Here is a 15,899-nt window from a genome sequence, read left to right as displayed (position 1 = left end):
GTAAAAAATAGCCCTGTTTTTAGCTTTGTGGTGATGCATTTTCCAGCTAATCCTGGAGGGTTTTTAAACAGTTTTATTAGCTTAAGAAGTAGAGAATTTTATCAGCCTATAAAAGAGCACTTCATCCCTCAGGTTATCACAGACATTCATATTCAAAATCACCTAATTTGGAGACGTGTGGTTTTAATCTGAAATATAAGAAGTAACTCACTCACATATATAAAGTTGCATAAATGGAAATACTCAAGTACTGTACAATTACCTGGAATCTACATAAGTACTGTAATTTGTTAATGGACCAAGTTGCATTCCACCACTGTCATACGAGTGTCCATACAATATGTTCTACTGCTGCAAAAGCTAATGTGTATATCTAAAATATTTTTGTACGAGCTGAAGCCTGATGTGCTCTCTTCATAAGCAAATAAATAAATACTAAGAGTAGAACTGCATGAGTATTTGAACTATTAAATTAATCGCCAGCTATTTTGAGAATCGACTAATCTAAACTACATTTTTTAGGAAAAAAAAAAGTAAAAAATCTGTTTCCCGCATCTTAAACATGAGTAACCCCATGACAGTAAATTGATTATAGGATATTTGAGGTCGTCATCTTGTTGCTTGGGAAACGCTGATCAACATTTTTCCACCCCCGTCTGACATTTTATAGGCCGAACAACGAATTGATTTACAGACAAAATAATCGGCAGATTGATCGATAATGAAAATAATCATTAGTTGCAGCCCTATTTAAGAGTTACTAGTAACTCCATTCATTTATACTCAGTTGTCCATGCAGGGTCTGAGGAGGAAGAGGTTGTTCACACTGAGAGGAAGGATACACCTCAGACAGATTATCAGTCTGTCACAGGACTGACACATAAAGCCATTCACACTCATATTTACATCTATGCAGTTTTCAGTTCACCTAACCTGCAAGCCATTGTAATCAGAGCATAAATGCATGAGACATGTACAATATATATATATATATGTGGTTCTACATTGCTCTGAGCTATTTTTAAGACAATTCTTATCCTAGATTAACCTGTTAGGGCTCCACAGGGCAACATTTTCCTGTTTTCTGTCCCCACCTACAGCCCTCTGTGCAATGTGTACGATTCAAGATTCAAAGAACTTTATTGTCTTAATAATGATAGAAAATTGTCCATGGCTCGCAAACAACATAAAAACATAGATCCATGAAAGACTGCACTGAAGCAATAACAGTTCCATAAATAAATAACAGCAGCTATGCAGAGCTGCAATTAAAAGTAGTGACAGTCTGTTTGGTCCTGTTTAAGATGGACATTGCAGAGGGAATCAAAGAGTTTTTGTACGATCTCTTTTTGGCCAGAGGTGCTGTGAAGTGGCTGCCTGATGGGAGCAGCTTAAAGGAGTGATGAAGGAGGTGTGAAGGGTCCTCAGTGATGGAGTCTGACTTTCTTTTACTGTGTGACTGTTAAGATCTGAGAGCTCGGCTCGAGTGGCGCCCGTGATTTTGGTTTTATGCTTGATGATTCTCTTCTCGCTGAGTTTTTTTCTTGCTTCAGCCGAGCTGAAATGCTGAATGTGAGGACTGATTTGATGAGTGACCGGTGTACTGTCATTAAAATGTTCTGTCTGATATTAAAACCTTTCAGCCCCCTCAGGTCAAACATGTGATGCTGGGCCATGTTTTTAGACTCCGTCTGCATGTTGTTTGAAGGACAGGCGGGGGTCGACCTCAGTGCTCGGGTACTTTAAGATCTCCAGCATGAGAGATCCAGAGAGTGTGTGTTGGGTGTCAGTCAGCAATACAGCTCTTCAGATCCTGGGATCTCTACTGGAACCACAGGAACATGGTGTCTACATGCTGCCTGTATGTAGACAGGGAGTGATCGACTGTCAGGTGGGCCATCTCATCAGCATGTTTAACAAGTTCATTGCTATTTCAGGTGAGTTTGTTTGGCTACGTGGAGAAGAGGATGGGTGACATTACACAGCCCTGTGGGACACCATTGTACTCTAATATGCTGGAACCAAGCATGGATCAACCACTGGGCCGGAGGCCTTTGACCATTAGAGAGCCTGGCTGGAACAATTTCTTATTTCTTATTTGTGGTAATTTGAACACGATTCGTTGACGTATATGCAACATATGAGCACAACACAGGCTAAAAATAATAAAGCTCTTATAAGAGATTTTGACATGATTAATGGTCACAACATCAGGTGATAACACCAGATTCACATCTGGTCATTTGTATTTAAATAGCTCCAATTCCCTAACAATTGTAGGTTAATTTAGGTAATTAATCCATTACCTTTACCCCAATAAACCACCGTGTATCATGACCACTAGACCTTTTTCACAGCAGCCATATTGATATGCAATAGTAGTTTTAAAACAGGTGTCACCAGTGATACTAACTAAGGTTTCATTCAGTTCAAACAGAGTCAGAGTGCTGCTATTGTGCATGATGGCTCACTGGAAAAGCTCTGCTACACTAATTACAAATACTCAAATTACTGTAATTCGGTTGTCTTTTTGGGTACTTGTACTTTCATGAGTAGATTTTCATGTCTGGTCTTTTACTCATGCTTACATATGCATTAATACATGCATTAGTCTGAGTACAATTTATATTGATACCAAACTTTTCGTCTGCATTTTAGCAGCAAATAAGATGATCTGATCACAAACGGGTCAGTGAAAACAAAAACATATGGACGTAAAACAAAATAAAATGCTCCGGCAGCACACATTCTGAGTGAGAATGTTAATGATTAATGATTAATGATTAATTAATTAATTGGCATTAAGAATTTGACCAATGAAAAATGTATTCATGGATATTTAATCAATAGACATGGCAGAAATTTGCCCCTCATCTGACTTTGTTTTGTCTGGTGGAGCCATTTGTTGAATAAAGAAACTTAAACTTTGTCTTAAAATGAAAATTGAAAATGAGTTTTGTGTCACGATTATTCAGTTGTTAGCCTTTTCAACTATCGGTTAAGAAACATGCATGGAAATTGCAACCCTTGTTTGGAGAGGTAACTGTAACATCAATGGGTAAAAGTACCTAATGCTATGAGTAGTTTTTGAGATGAATTCCTTATACTTTTACTTAAGTATATTTCTAACAACAGTACTTTTACTTGTAATTGGGGAATATTTTAGCAATGTAACAGTACTTGTACTTTCCACCACTGATTAAAAGGAACAGGAAGCTAATTAGTATCATCAGGGTAACACCTTTGTTTACCATACTGCAGTTTTATATATTAATATGACAGCTATGAAAAATGTCTATTGGTTTACATGTTAAATAATTTCAGAAATTACTTAAAAATAATAAAAACGAAATGTGATGTTTTAAAATCTACTTAAGCGCATGCAAACCGACAAAACAACAGTCCTTGCCATTATTAATAGCTTGAGAACATTGTGTGAACATACTGTACCTCGTGAATGAGCTCACCATTATTTCAGGCTGCTGCAGGCGTCTCTTCTGTCCAGTAGGTGGCAGCAGCTGATCGCGGTTTGTGCCGGTTCAAACCGCGACTCAGCGTCCAAAGAAGAAGGAGGAGGAGCGCTGTCATGGCGGCCAAGGTGAATGCTTGACATTTCTCTTTGCCCAAGTTTTTTCGTGTTTGAAGTGTAAATTTTCAATGAATGCGCATTTGTAACGTCGACGTAAGCTGTCCCGGAGCCGTTAGCGTAACCTTGGAGTCACTGTCACTTTCCGGCCATTTAACGCTTCGCTGCATGAAAATAGCTTTGCTAACCACGTCTACTGTGTTAGCCTCGCTGAATGAGTCGATGCTAACTACACAGCAGTTTGCTACGTTAGCTGACAGCAGTTTGGGCGTCTCTTCAGCATGCATAACAGTTTATAAACCTTGATATTTGTCAACCCTGGCTTCGTTAGCCAGTACAGCCTGTTTTAACTCTTTATGCACCGAAATGGACACAGTTAGAGGCGACAATAACCTGCCATCAACGTTAGTTATCTCAGTTTGAGACGGCTGTTATAAGTTTTCCACAATAGGTAGCTAGTTGCAGCTACATATTTTATTGTAAGTTTAAGTGTAGGCTAAGTATAAAGTGTATACTTTGCATACCAAACATACGATAAACGTTTAAAACATGAAGCAGGTTAGCGTTTAAAATACCCAGCAGTAGAGATAAAGCCATTAAAATTAGCTTCGACTGAACCTCCTGCATGGTTCAGATGAAGCTTATGTTTATACGTGTACGTGTATATTACATTGCTAATAGTTATGTTGTGAGGTAATGCTCATTATATTATTACAAGCCCTGTGGGGTTTGTGGTGAACACTTATTAATCTGCTCCTGTGGAGCTTGAATGACTGTGCATATGTATGTATGTTTATATCGACTGCTGTAGGTTTCTTTGTAATACTGTATTTTGTATTGTATATGTATTGTGATTTTGAATGTTTTCTGTGTTTTTTACACTTGCTGCCGCACAAATTGCACTCTGGGACATATAACTTTAGTTGTATAGTCATATAGGCTTAACAGTAACACTGAGGAAGCAGCAATGCGGCATAAAGATATTCAGATTACTGTCTTAGATGACTTAACAAACCAGGAAATCACCACATTTGGAAAGCTGAAATCAGCGTGTTTGAACGTTTTTTTCTTAAAAAATGTCTAGAACCAATCAATGTAACAAATAGGTGTGTTTAATAACTAAATGGTGAAGTGACTAATGGTTTCAACTCTAATATGACTGTAGGACTTTCTCCTTTAATGGAAAGTTTGTGCACTGTGGTTTTGCCACATTTACATATGTGACATTTACTTATTCCTCCACTGGTCCACATGAGTCATCTGTCTATCAGTGATTATTGTCTATCAGGATTTTGCATTGCTGCTATGACACTGTACTTTTATTGTGTGCTGCTAGGTGGTGATAGTGGCCGTCCCGACGGTGCTGAGCATAGCATCCATACGGGTGTATACCGTGAAGGAAGCTTCCACCGATGGTGTGAAACGAGAAAAGGTATGGCTGTCCTAGAAAGTCAGCAGATCTGATATGAGAGAAGTGAACTGTTACGCGTCATAGTGAAATGCCAACTCTGCCTCTGTCCCCAGTTGAACATCTACACCCCACTGCCAGGGTCCGCCCAGGCTGAGTTTGTTCCAGAGAGGCCGGGTGTTATTCAGAATGGCTTAACTACAGCGAGAGAGACCATACTACCAATAATCCACGCTGTAAAGGTATTTAGAATTTGCTGTGTGTATCTACAACAGCACAGAATAGATTAGAGTTTGCAGACACTTGCAGCAGAGTTAAGTCACACTCTCACATCCGTTCCTAACACTTTAAACCCTTTGACAGATGTGAATAAGCATTACATAAATGGAACATGAGCTAAAGACACATCGAAGAGCTCTTATCTTGCACCTGCAGTGTTAGTTTTCCAACCCTGATTTTTGTTCCTCTTATGCGGTTACATAACTGAGCACAATCCCACGTGCTGCAAGTGCTCTGCGATGGTACAATTTTGCAAACAGCAAAGTTCAGGAGTCAGACAGGAAATAGTGTTTACACAGTTGACGCTACAGCTGTAATGTGTGCTGTGAGTAGATTTGACAGTTTGATACTGTGAAAGATGGGGAAAAAACACACACTTCACACTGACTCAGATGTGTCCGTTTCAGTATTGTCCTTGATAGTTGTGTTCTTGCTGGCCTGTTGTAGTGGTTGATTTCAGCTTTGTCCTTTGTTCCCGGCAGGGTGCCTGTCTCTCTGTAAAAAGGGGAACTATAAATCTATACCATACAGGAGAGGGTAAGTCAACAGGAGGTACCTTAAGATGTCATAAATAACTAATACTCCATCATGAACACAAAACTTAAATCCCTTCCCTTCCTTACAAAGATGAAATGATGTAGAACATTTCAGTGGATATGTTATGTCCCCAACCTCAGAAAATATGTAACACTGCACACACACTGCACTTAAGCCCGTGTCCGAGAGAGCTGTTAGCCCAAGGCCAAAGGATATCTTAGCCTAGGGCTAAGATATCTTTCACGCTGGCGCAATCCTGATCCATTTCAAAGTGGGCTAACCCTGACTTTAGCCTAGGGCTAGTTGGCCCTGCTCTGGAGCAGGGTTAGCCCTGAGTTTGTGGGGTTATCCCCTGAAAATCAACTAAACCCAGGGCTAAAAGCTGCCGGTGTGAATCAGGGCTAAAAGATTAAAAGAAGAAGATAATCAGCCAGGCTAATGGAAAATGCCTTTGTGGGTGTACAGAGGCTTAAACCCAGAGCTAGAAGAAGGGCAATGTGAATCATAGAGCCCTTGGCTTAGCTCAACCCTGGGTTAACAATGTGTGTGTGTAAAGGAGCTAAGTTATCCCAGGGTTAACTCTTAGCCCAGGGCAAAGGATAGCCATAGACTAAGAATATGCAGTGTGAAAAGTCCTTAAGAAATACTGCTGCACATAATATTAAAGTTATTGTCATTTATGTCGCCACTGTTACTAATGGCAGTATAGCAACTTACGTTACAATATGAGCAGAAAGACGGACATCAGGTCAGAATAGAGAAAATTATACTAAAGGAGTAAAGTAGGTATTTATAATGCTGACTGGTGTTCCTGTGTCTCCTAGATGTGTTTTACTACTTGAAAGACCCTCCCCCGGAGTTTCTACCCAGATTTGGTACCATCACCATGGCTGGCCTGCTTGGCATGTTCTTGGCACGGAAAGGTAACTTGATCCTCAGTCTCCATATCACACTGTAGGTCTGACTGGAACAAAAGGCTCTAATCTGTCCATTTATTGGTACATATGATACTATTAGAAGACTTCAATTCATAAAACAAGCCACAATTAAACATTAAAATTAATGTTCATAAAGAGTCATGCCATATTACAATATTTAAGCATATAATCATCATTTAACCTTAATTATAATTTTCAATTTACATATGCTAATAACTTTAACACTAAGGTATGATACTGCTCAACTTTTTAGTACAACTGCCTATATGATACCTCAGTTTTTTTCTGTTAGCACAGAAGCACATCTTCAGTATCCTTAACTTGCTGAGTATAAATAGTTTTTCTAACAGTTGTTTTCAGTTTCATCTTAACACAATGTTTAAAACCTGAACCCTTTGATACTGAGTGTTACATCCACAATTACGTTGATACTCAAAGAGTATTGAGTTCTACTGTATGTAGAACATTTTTAATGATCAAATAACTTTCCTCTGCTACGAGTTAATATTTCCCCCTGCACCATTATAGACTGATAAATAATAGATGGTCTGTAAGAATTTTCTCCGCAAGAAATCTAAACTGTCAGGATGTTGTATTTTGATGTATCAGGATTGTATTTGAAACAGGCTATTTTAATTTAAATTAAAATGGAGCTGCCCCTCGCCATATCATAGTGGCATGCAAGCTGGCGCAATGCCTCTGTGCCAGCTGTGCAGTAATGTAACAGCTGCACATAATAAGTGAAGCATCACATATTTTTGTGTATGGTTACAGACAGTGTTCTCAGAATTTTGACTTTTCAATTTTCATGCCTCCCTGTATGCGGCTGTGTCAATATAAAATTGTAGAAATGATATATAAACCTTGTTTATTTAGCTTGGACTTAAAGGATTATTTGAAGTTGTGTTGTATGAGGGACGTATCCATGGTCAGTGTATTACCTACAGTATGTGGTGGTTGGCATGCCCCCAGTTTGAAGAACCAGCAGGAGTACCTGCATGGAAGCTAAGCACTGAACTGCTGTGGACAGGTTCAGCACCACATTATATTTTAGCCACCTAAAAAAATTGTGTCAGTTGATGAAGTGCTTGCTATATTTAGAATATTTTCACAACTCTCCCTTGCTGTCAGACAGCTTTTTCTGATGGGAAACCGCCGTTACATAGGCCAGATATCATGCTCTCTGCACCCTCTGCTGCTGCCTGGTTCGGTTGTCTGATGGCAGGGTAAAGCAGTGAGAATACTGCAAATATAGCATGCACTTAAACTGGCTTTTTTTAAGCGTCCAAAATATGTTTTGCCGTTGATCCTGTTCACAGAAGTGCATTGCTTAACCTCCTAGGCTGCTGTTTCTCCCAGCTTGTGGTGTGCCAGCTGCCATATACTGTGGGTGATACACTGACTAACGATAAGCACCTCGTACGACCCCTCTTCAAAAAATCTGAACTATCCCTTTGAACGCACTTTGTAGAACACACCACACCCTTGATACTGACTTTGACCCAGTCAGAAGTGAGAGTTTTCTCAGATTATCAGCTTTCACAGACCACATTTTGCCACTGAAGTTGAAACCCTCTTAATGCTAAACCACAGTTACAAAGAAAGACACACAAGAAACAAGTGAAGCTAAGTTTCTCTTTCTGTTTTCTCGGCACTCTTTGTTTTTGTCTTTCTGTCCCTGTGGGGGAGTAAGTGAAATGACGTTTGAGAAACACTGATATTAGCAAATTAATTAATCGCTTGTATAAATCATCCATTCTTGAGAACTGTGACAAATTATGTTCTATCAAAAAAACTTAACAGATTATTTCTACTAACACTCTAATTCCTTTTTTTGTGTACATGTATTCTCAAAGGATTTATATGTATGAAATATATGTAATTTATCAAATGTTTTGGTCTGCTGTAATTTTTTTTTAATTTCTAAACTTAAAGAAAGTGCTGTGCCAGACAAGAATTCACAGCTTCAAACAAATAAAAAAATTATTAAAAGCCTTCAAAATCTGAAACTAACATTATCTACTGATAACATACATATAGAAATGTGCTATTATAAGCATCTTTGTTTTAAAATATATATTTATGAAAACTCTTTATTAGAATTATAGTTTTAAAATGTGTATTTTAAAACTTTGTAGGTGACATAACTCACAGTTCTCTTTAATAATTGAATAATGTGTTACAAGTTAGTGCTTTTTTTTATTAAATAAAAAATAAATAAATGAAAAAATAACTTAGCATCCAACTTGGGCACCAAGTCAAAGAAGTCTGGATGTGACATCAGCTCTGTCAGTTGGTTGATTTATAAAAATGAGTGTCTTTTAACCCAAAAAAATCATGGTACACCCAAATGTGTGTTCTTTGTATTATGATATTAAATGTTTATCACAAATATAATTACATTATCAACAGAAAATAAAAGTGGGCAACATTATAACAGTATTTAGTGAATAAAAAAAAATATACACACACACACACACACACACACACACACACACACACACACACACACACACTCACTCATATATAATATATGTTAGAAAGTCTTCCTGGGATCCTGTGTGACGGAGCTGACCAAACTCAAGTCCTCAGCCACAAAAAATATTATTTAATAAAAAATTAAATCACTGGGACATTAGCTTGTTAAAAGGTTTAATATCCAAGAGTTTCATCTTATAAAATATATTTGCCCAGCACATTTGACAAGTAAGAATCAAACCCACTCAAAATATGCTGTTGTCTTAATACTCAAGAATGAGCGAGACACCTGATCATCGAACTCAGACAGTTCTTCAGCCATTCTTCATTGCAAACTTTATTTTAGGCTCCCGTTTCAAGAGGGTAGCCGTTCCACTGGGCCTGATGGGCGCAGGAGCATCAGTGTGCTACCCGGCCCAGGCAGTGGCGGTGGTAAAGGTAAAAACTACTTTACTACTTTTTTTTTTTTTGAATGCCGGTCTCTCTTACAGACCTCATTATTTTCAGAGTTTAACACTGTTATTGTGTTTTTTTTCTCCCAAGGTGACAGGTAAGAAGGTGTATGCTGCAGGGCAGTGGAGCAAGACTGCAGTGTCCTCACTGCTCACCCCAAAGCCTCAGGAACCTGTCGCCAAAGACACTGCTGCTTCACAACCACAGGTTACTGATCATATTGAGCTACTGAACAGATTTATTATGATCATTATACATGTCTGCAACCGGCTCATGGTTTCCATGGGTCCTTAAAACGTCTTAAATCCAATAATCTGAACTTAAAGCCTTACAATCTCTTATGTATTTTTTGGTAAAAGTTTGCGTGGATCGGCGGCCTGGTAGCTCAGTTGGTAGAGCGTTCACCCCATGTGCTGAGGCTGAGAGTCCTCTGCAGCGGCTTTGGGTTCAACTCCCACTTCTTCCTCTTTCCTGTCATATCTTCAGCTGTCCTGTAAAATTAAAGGCATAAAAAAAATTGTATGACTCAAACTGGAACGACGTAATGAAACCAGTAACCTCTAATCCAATCTGTGCAGTCCAGTCAGAATGTATCTGAGCACGCCCAGCGAGTGTGTTGCAATGTGGCGTGTGGGCTAACGTGGCTTCTCATCAAATGCCGGTATTTCAACTTATCGTGTTTCCTTAATCTCTGATGACGCATTATTGTCATTTTGTGATTTACTACAGTATATCGATGAGATTTTCTTTCCTTAAAAAGACGAGATGCTCTGGACTTAACGCACAGCAGCTAAATATCACTCATATAAAAGCGGGGAAGTCATACAGTCGGTGAGCCGTTTCAAACCAGTTTCCCTGATACTGACTTTGCTAAAACCTTTAAGTGTGAAAAGGACAAGAGATCTTATTTGTCTTTTTTTTGCCACTGTGTCCATGAAATATTAATTAAATGGTCTTAAAAGGGTCTTGAGATGTCTTAAATTTCACTTGTTGAAACCAGCAAAAACCCTACAGCTTGATAGAATGTAAAGCTGCCTTTACTGTGTGACTAAAACCAAAAGTTTCACCCCATATCTATTGTTAACTCTTCCCACTGAATGATTTCCCCTCTACACAAATTACTTACTCATAAAAAATCCCTTCTGTGTCTCAATGGGTTGTATTCCATTTCCTGTCCCAGCATTTTGCCCTTTAATGATTATTGTAGAGTTACTATAACTCTCTTCTTCTTGCCCCATACATACTTGGGGCAAATCATCTAGAAATGAACTTATACTGCAGTTTAATTCACTGTAAATCTCCCCATAATATCAGCTAAATGTCTAAAATGTAAAATGCTAATGTAAGCAATTACATTTTTTTTCTCTCCAGTGTAATGAGTCTGACCTATTAGAGCTGAAATATTCAAGAAAATCGTAAAACCACTACTTTATTCCATTTATAGATTAACCGTGTTACTTCTGTCACTGACAAGTACAGTTTGAGTGTGATTAATCAAATGGTGGATTTGAAAATTAGCATTTTATATAAAATAATGTATGCAAGTCTTTGTTGAACTGATTTAAATCTTTATTTTTATCCACTTGTTGTTAGGTAGCTACAGTGCCAAATCCAGAGTCTGCAGTAGTGAAAGAGGCTTCGGAAGTCATCTCCAGCTCTACAATCCCAGAGACAGAGGTGGAATCAGCTGAGTCTGTTCCAGTATCTGATGAGCCTGTTGTCGCTGTCATAACAGAGGAGGCGTCGTCGGTAACAGTCGCAGATACATCCCCCAACCAGACCACTACAGAGACCAACACAGGTATTACAGATATTGATCCCTGTCTGCCTCTGTCTCCGTCTCCATCTCTTTTGTTTCAATCACACAAAGCCTTTTACTGATGATTTTTTTGAATGTGCTCGTCTGTCCAGATCCAGTGGCTCATTCAGTATCAGGCGAGACAAAGACCAACTCTACCTCTGAGGACATACCTGTGCCTGTTGAAAGTGAGCAGCCCGCAGACACAAAGCCAGCGGCAGAAGAGGCCTCCAGTGACGCCGGTCCAGGCGAGTCGGCACCAAGCTTAGAACCGGAGACGGTGGAGGCCACACCAGTGGAGGCCACACCAGTGGAGGCTGCTCCAGCTGAGTCTCTTCCAGTAGAGGCTGCTCCTGTGGAGGTCACTCCAGTAGAAGCTGCCCCAGTCGAGGTCGCTCCAGTAGAGCCTGCTCCAGTGGAAGCTGCTCCTGTGGAGGTCGTCCCAGTAGAAGCTGCCCCAGTCGAGGTCGCTCCGGTGGAAGCTGCTCCAGTAGAAGCTGCCCCAGCGGAGGTTGCTGCAGTCGAGTCCATTCCTTCCTCTGAAGAACCTCCAGCTCCAAAGACCTCAGATGAGCCAGAAGGTAGCAGAAATATTTTGATCTATAATGTTAAAGGGAATAAAGTGCCTTTGTAATTGAGGTGTTTCCTTGAAAAAACAGTGTTGGTAATATAGAAGTGCATCAATCAGAAAATTAAAACAAAAAAAAAGAATTTCACTGAATGCTCCTAAACTAAAATGATCCAAAAAATGTCTGGGGAAAAAAAAACTTATTGGCATAGAGGAGTACTGCACACCTCAGGGCTTAACATTAAGGATTGTCTGCTTGTCCAGGGCAAATTAAATGCCATGTCGGGCTAGTAAATCTAGAAACTAGCTTACCTGCTGGTGGTATAAAAGAATTATTTGATTATAGATTAATTGTTAAAGTAATTTTTCATCAAAAATGGCAGAGAATGCTTTTTTCGGTTTCTGAAATATGGAGATTTCCTGCTTTCCTCAGTTTATTATTATGTTAAACTGAATATTAGGTTTTTACTCTGACAAAACAAGACATTTAAAGACCTCACCTTGGACTTTTAAAAAAAATGGGTTGGACGTTTTTCACTATTTTCTGGTATTTCATAGACATTGGAGCCCTAGATTAAACATGACAATTCACTTTAGTCTTTGAACCCTGCACTTATTTATTTTAAACTGACAAATGAGAACTCTCTTAATATTATTACTGTTATTAGTGTGAAGTCACTGTAGCTTTCATAACACATCGCTTCTTGCAGCTGACTGGGTTTTATTTTGACTTCTCTCCAGTTCCGGCTGTCGAATCAGCTGAGCCCGAACCTGCTCCTGAACCTGAGTTAGCTGACCCACCACAAGTCATTGACGTGGAAGAGACATTAACTCCGTCAACACCTCAACAGCCTGCAGTAGAAAACAGCAAAGGTACTGTGAAGACCTGCGGCACTCGCTCCACTGCTTCAGTTTGTGAGCTGGAGTTACTGAAGAAATACTGAAGCAGACTGTGTTGGGTCTTTTTCCTGTTAGCATGTGTGGTTTTTCTTTATCTAGACTTTGGGTTAGTTGAGGTTTGATCATGCTATTGTCAGTCTCTACTGACACTTTTTTTTGTTTCACATGTTCACACAGTGATAAACACACAATTTCATTACATAACATTCAGTTTCTGACATACGCACATACATATCGACCGTGATACAACAGTGCAACTTATATATCTCATCTCTCAGCCAAACACCCTTGAATGAGTTCTGCAGACATTTTTTTTTTTTTACCAGGGCAGTAACCTGGGGGATTCTTCTGTTAGATAGCAAAAAAATAAATATCCACCAAATAAAACATGACAGGAATCTGATATAATGCTACCAGAGTCAACATTTGGATATATGCAGTTTGAAAACAAAAAAAAGTTATGCATTGGGCTCACAGTTTGTAACAGTCTAGACAGCCGTGATCCCATACTGCATAACACTATATCCTGCATTGGGAAAAATAATAACACAATCTGTCTGTTTGCTCCAAATAACCTCAGTCTTCAAGGAAAATAAGTTTCTTGTTGTACCTCGCTGCAGATATCATCTATATGTGTACTCTCAAGAAGGAAGCATCCTAATATATTTTTGAATATTTAGAGGAGGTAACACATTTAATCTATGATCTGTGGATTGTAACTGGTATATTATTCTTTATTATTTATCTTTATACAACACAGGGTTGCGCAACGAAATGAGAGTTGTAGTCCCTTAATGCTGCACACATATATGACATATATAAGTTACACTGCTGCTTATGCTGATAATATGTATGCATGTAATGACCTCCTCTTCATATATAAAGTATGAGGATTTGATTAATAATCAAACAGGATTTCACATTGTTTTATTTATACACAGCTCTGAGTGGCCCATTGTCTTTCTATTATGTGCCGCTTATAATGCATAGCTACATATATAACACAGAGTTTTCCGATCGATTATCAATGAGTGCTTATTCTTAGTGGTGGATATTAGTTTGTGAGGTGTTTTATTTTAAAGTCACAGGTTCAGTGTGCACAGAGTCTGCAAAGTTTATTAATCCCTTCGATTTATTAATTCATTGGCTCCTTTTAGCAATCTGCTCACATGGATTTCCACTTTTTTTCCCGACAATTTTTTCTTGTGGCGCACAACAAATTTCATGCAAATTCGGTGAAGGGTAGTCAAATGAGTCTTAATCTTATCTGGATCAGGAAAGACCACACATAGACACCTCGCACATCCAGGTGATTTTGAATTCAGGTAATTCTAGGAAGAGATGCGGTGTGTTTTTGAGGATCTGCAACACAGCTCTGCCTTAATTGCCTTCTAAGTGAACCAAATCCAAACATCTGCGGCCAAGTTAGTTAGAAAGAAAATGCAGCCATATCTGTATTACATATATACAGAGTATTACCAATAACCACATATTAAGCTTGTCTAAATATTTATTCTGCAATGGTGTACTTAACCAGAAAAGTAAACAGACTCTTTTCTGCTTAAAAAAAAACCCCTACCTTTATGGCTGTGTTAACTCTGGTTTCCATGGCCACAGTGAATAAATAAGGTTGCACAGATGCCATGAAACTTGATTTTTTTAGGTCATTTTTGGTTCTTATTTATAAAAGTGACCAAAAAATGTTTTATTTTTGAAAGTATAGTATAGGTAGCATCGGTTTGTTTACTTCATCTATGGACAGAGATGTTTAACAGGGGAACTTGCCCAACTTTCTGCGTAGATAATCTAATCTAATTTGTTTAAGCTCCAGTATTAAACTACAGTCTTATTTGGAAACATAGCATAGATAGTAGGAGCCCTGGTTTTATTATCACAGGTAGATTATTTTTGGTTGTGTCTAATTTGGCTTATCTAGAGATTTTAGTTTATTCTACTGATGCAGATATTGCCAGTCTGAGTCAATTTTAACATGCAGTATTTCTCTTTTTGTCACTGAGATTTTGTTGCATTTCTCTCGCTGTCCTCCAGGTGGCTCTGGTTTCAAGCCAGACCCTGCTATAATGGACTTCGGCCAGTCCAACCCTGAGGATGAAGACCTGTACAGCACACGCAGCTGAGAACAGCCGGCTGCGGGAGAAAACCTCATTCCAACACTGCCATCTCATATCTCATCCAGATTAACAAACACTCAGTATCATTATTCTCTGTAAATAGGTCATTTTGCAAGCAAGGAGGGTTAGAAAGTCTTTCATCAACGTTTCCACTCTCATTTTTTTGGCCCACATCATTTATTTTCCATCAGAAAAGGTCCGAGTACGTTTGCATTGTAGCAGCGATACAGTGAATTCCAGCACACACAACTGTCGGTTTACACAGAAAGACGGAAACCCTGAAAAAAAACAACGAAATACACCCACGACCTTTTACATCTTTTTAGTCACAGGTGGCAGATTGTGAGTTTTTCTCACTGTTTTGTGTCTTTTAACAAGTACTGGCTTTTGCGCTACAGCTTTCACCGTCATGAATGCAAGGTGCTTTTATTTATTGTAATTTAGCCCATTGCGTCGGTATGTTCAAATTACTGCTCATGTGCTGATAATGGATACAAGATGGACCAGTGCTGTCCCATTTTGTTGCATCAAACATTGTCTTCAGATGTTGAGAATCAAAAATAAATATATATTTTTCAAATTTTCATGTTGCATCTTGAATTTAAATGTAAATCAAGTCTGACACAAAAGATGTCTCCCTACAATAATTTATTTAGAATCCTCCAAGAAACCAAAAAACTCAGAAGTAAAAGAAAAGAGTTGCTCTTAAATCATCATATAATAAGCAGCTAAATGTGTAAAGTGTATTTAATCTTCAGTCACACCTAAATCACTAAAACAAAGCCTTCTCTCCTCAGGGAAACTTTAAAGCTTACTTCTTTC

The 15,899-nt window shown here is 38.7% G+C and overlaps 1 protein-coding gene across 1 annotated transcript; it reads left to right on the top strand.

Annotated features, from left to right (window-relative positions):
* Positions 1-1,756: 1,756 nt before the first annotated feature.
* apool (apolipoprotein O-like) lies at positions 1,757-15,661 on the top strand. Its single transcript, XM_084719823.1, has 11 exons — positions 1,757-1,891; positions 4,923-5,018; positions 5,111-5,236; positions 5,756-5,810; positions 6,635-6,733; positions 9,573-9,664; positions 9,770-9,886; positions 11,273-11,480; positions 11,591-12,058; positions 12,787-12,918; positions 14,995-15,661. Exons 1-11 carry the CDS (start codon positions 1,757-1,759, stop codon positions 15,081-15,083), a joined length of 1,617 nt encoding a protein of 538 aa, XP_084575949.1. The 3' UTR covers positions 15,084-15,661.
* The last annotated feature ends 238 nt before the right edge of the window (positions 15,662-15,899 follow it).

The sequence above is a fragment of the Lutjanus erythropterus genome, chromosome 5 (genome assembly GCF_056507025.1).
Source record: "Lutjanus erythropterus isolate fLutEry1 chromosome 5, fLutEry1.hap2, whole genome shotgun sequence".
NCBI lineage: Eukaryota > Metazoa > Chordata > Actinopteri > Lutjaniformes > Lutjanidae > Lutjanus > Lutjanus erythropterus.
This window is presented reverse-complemented; position numbering and strand designations above follow the sequence as displayed.

Coding starts and splice junctions, on each gene's coding strand:
- apool (XM_084719823.1), top strand. CDS start 1,757: ATGAGAGATCCAGAGAGTGTGTGTTGGGTGTCAGTCAGCAATACAGCT. Junction 5,237..5,755: donor CAATAATCCACGCTGTAAAG/GTATTTAGAATT, acceptor TGTTCCCGGCAG/GGTGCCTGTCTCTCTGTAAA. Junction 11,481..11,590: donor CACTACAGAGACCAACACAG/GTATTACAGATA, acceptor TCGTCTGTCCAG/ATCCAGTGGCTCATTCAGTA.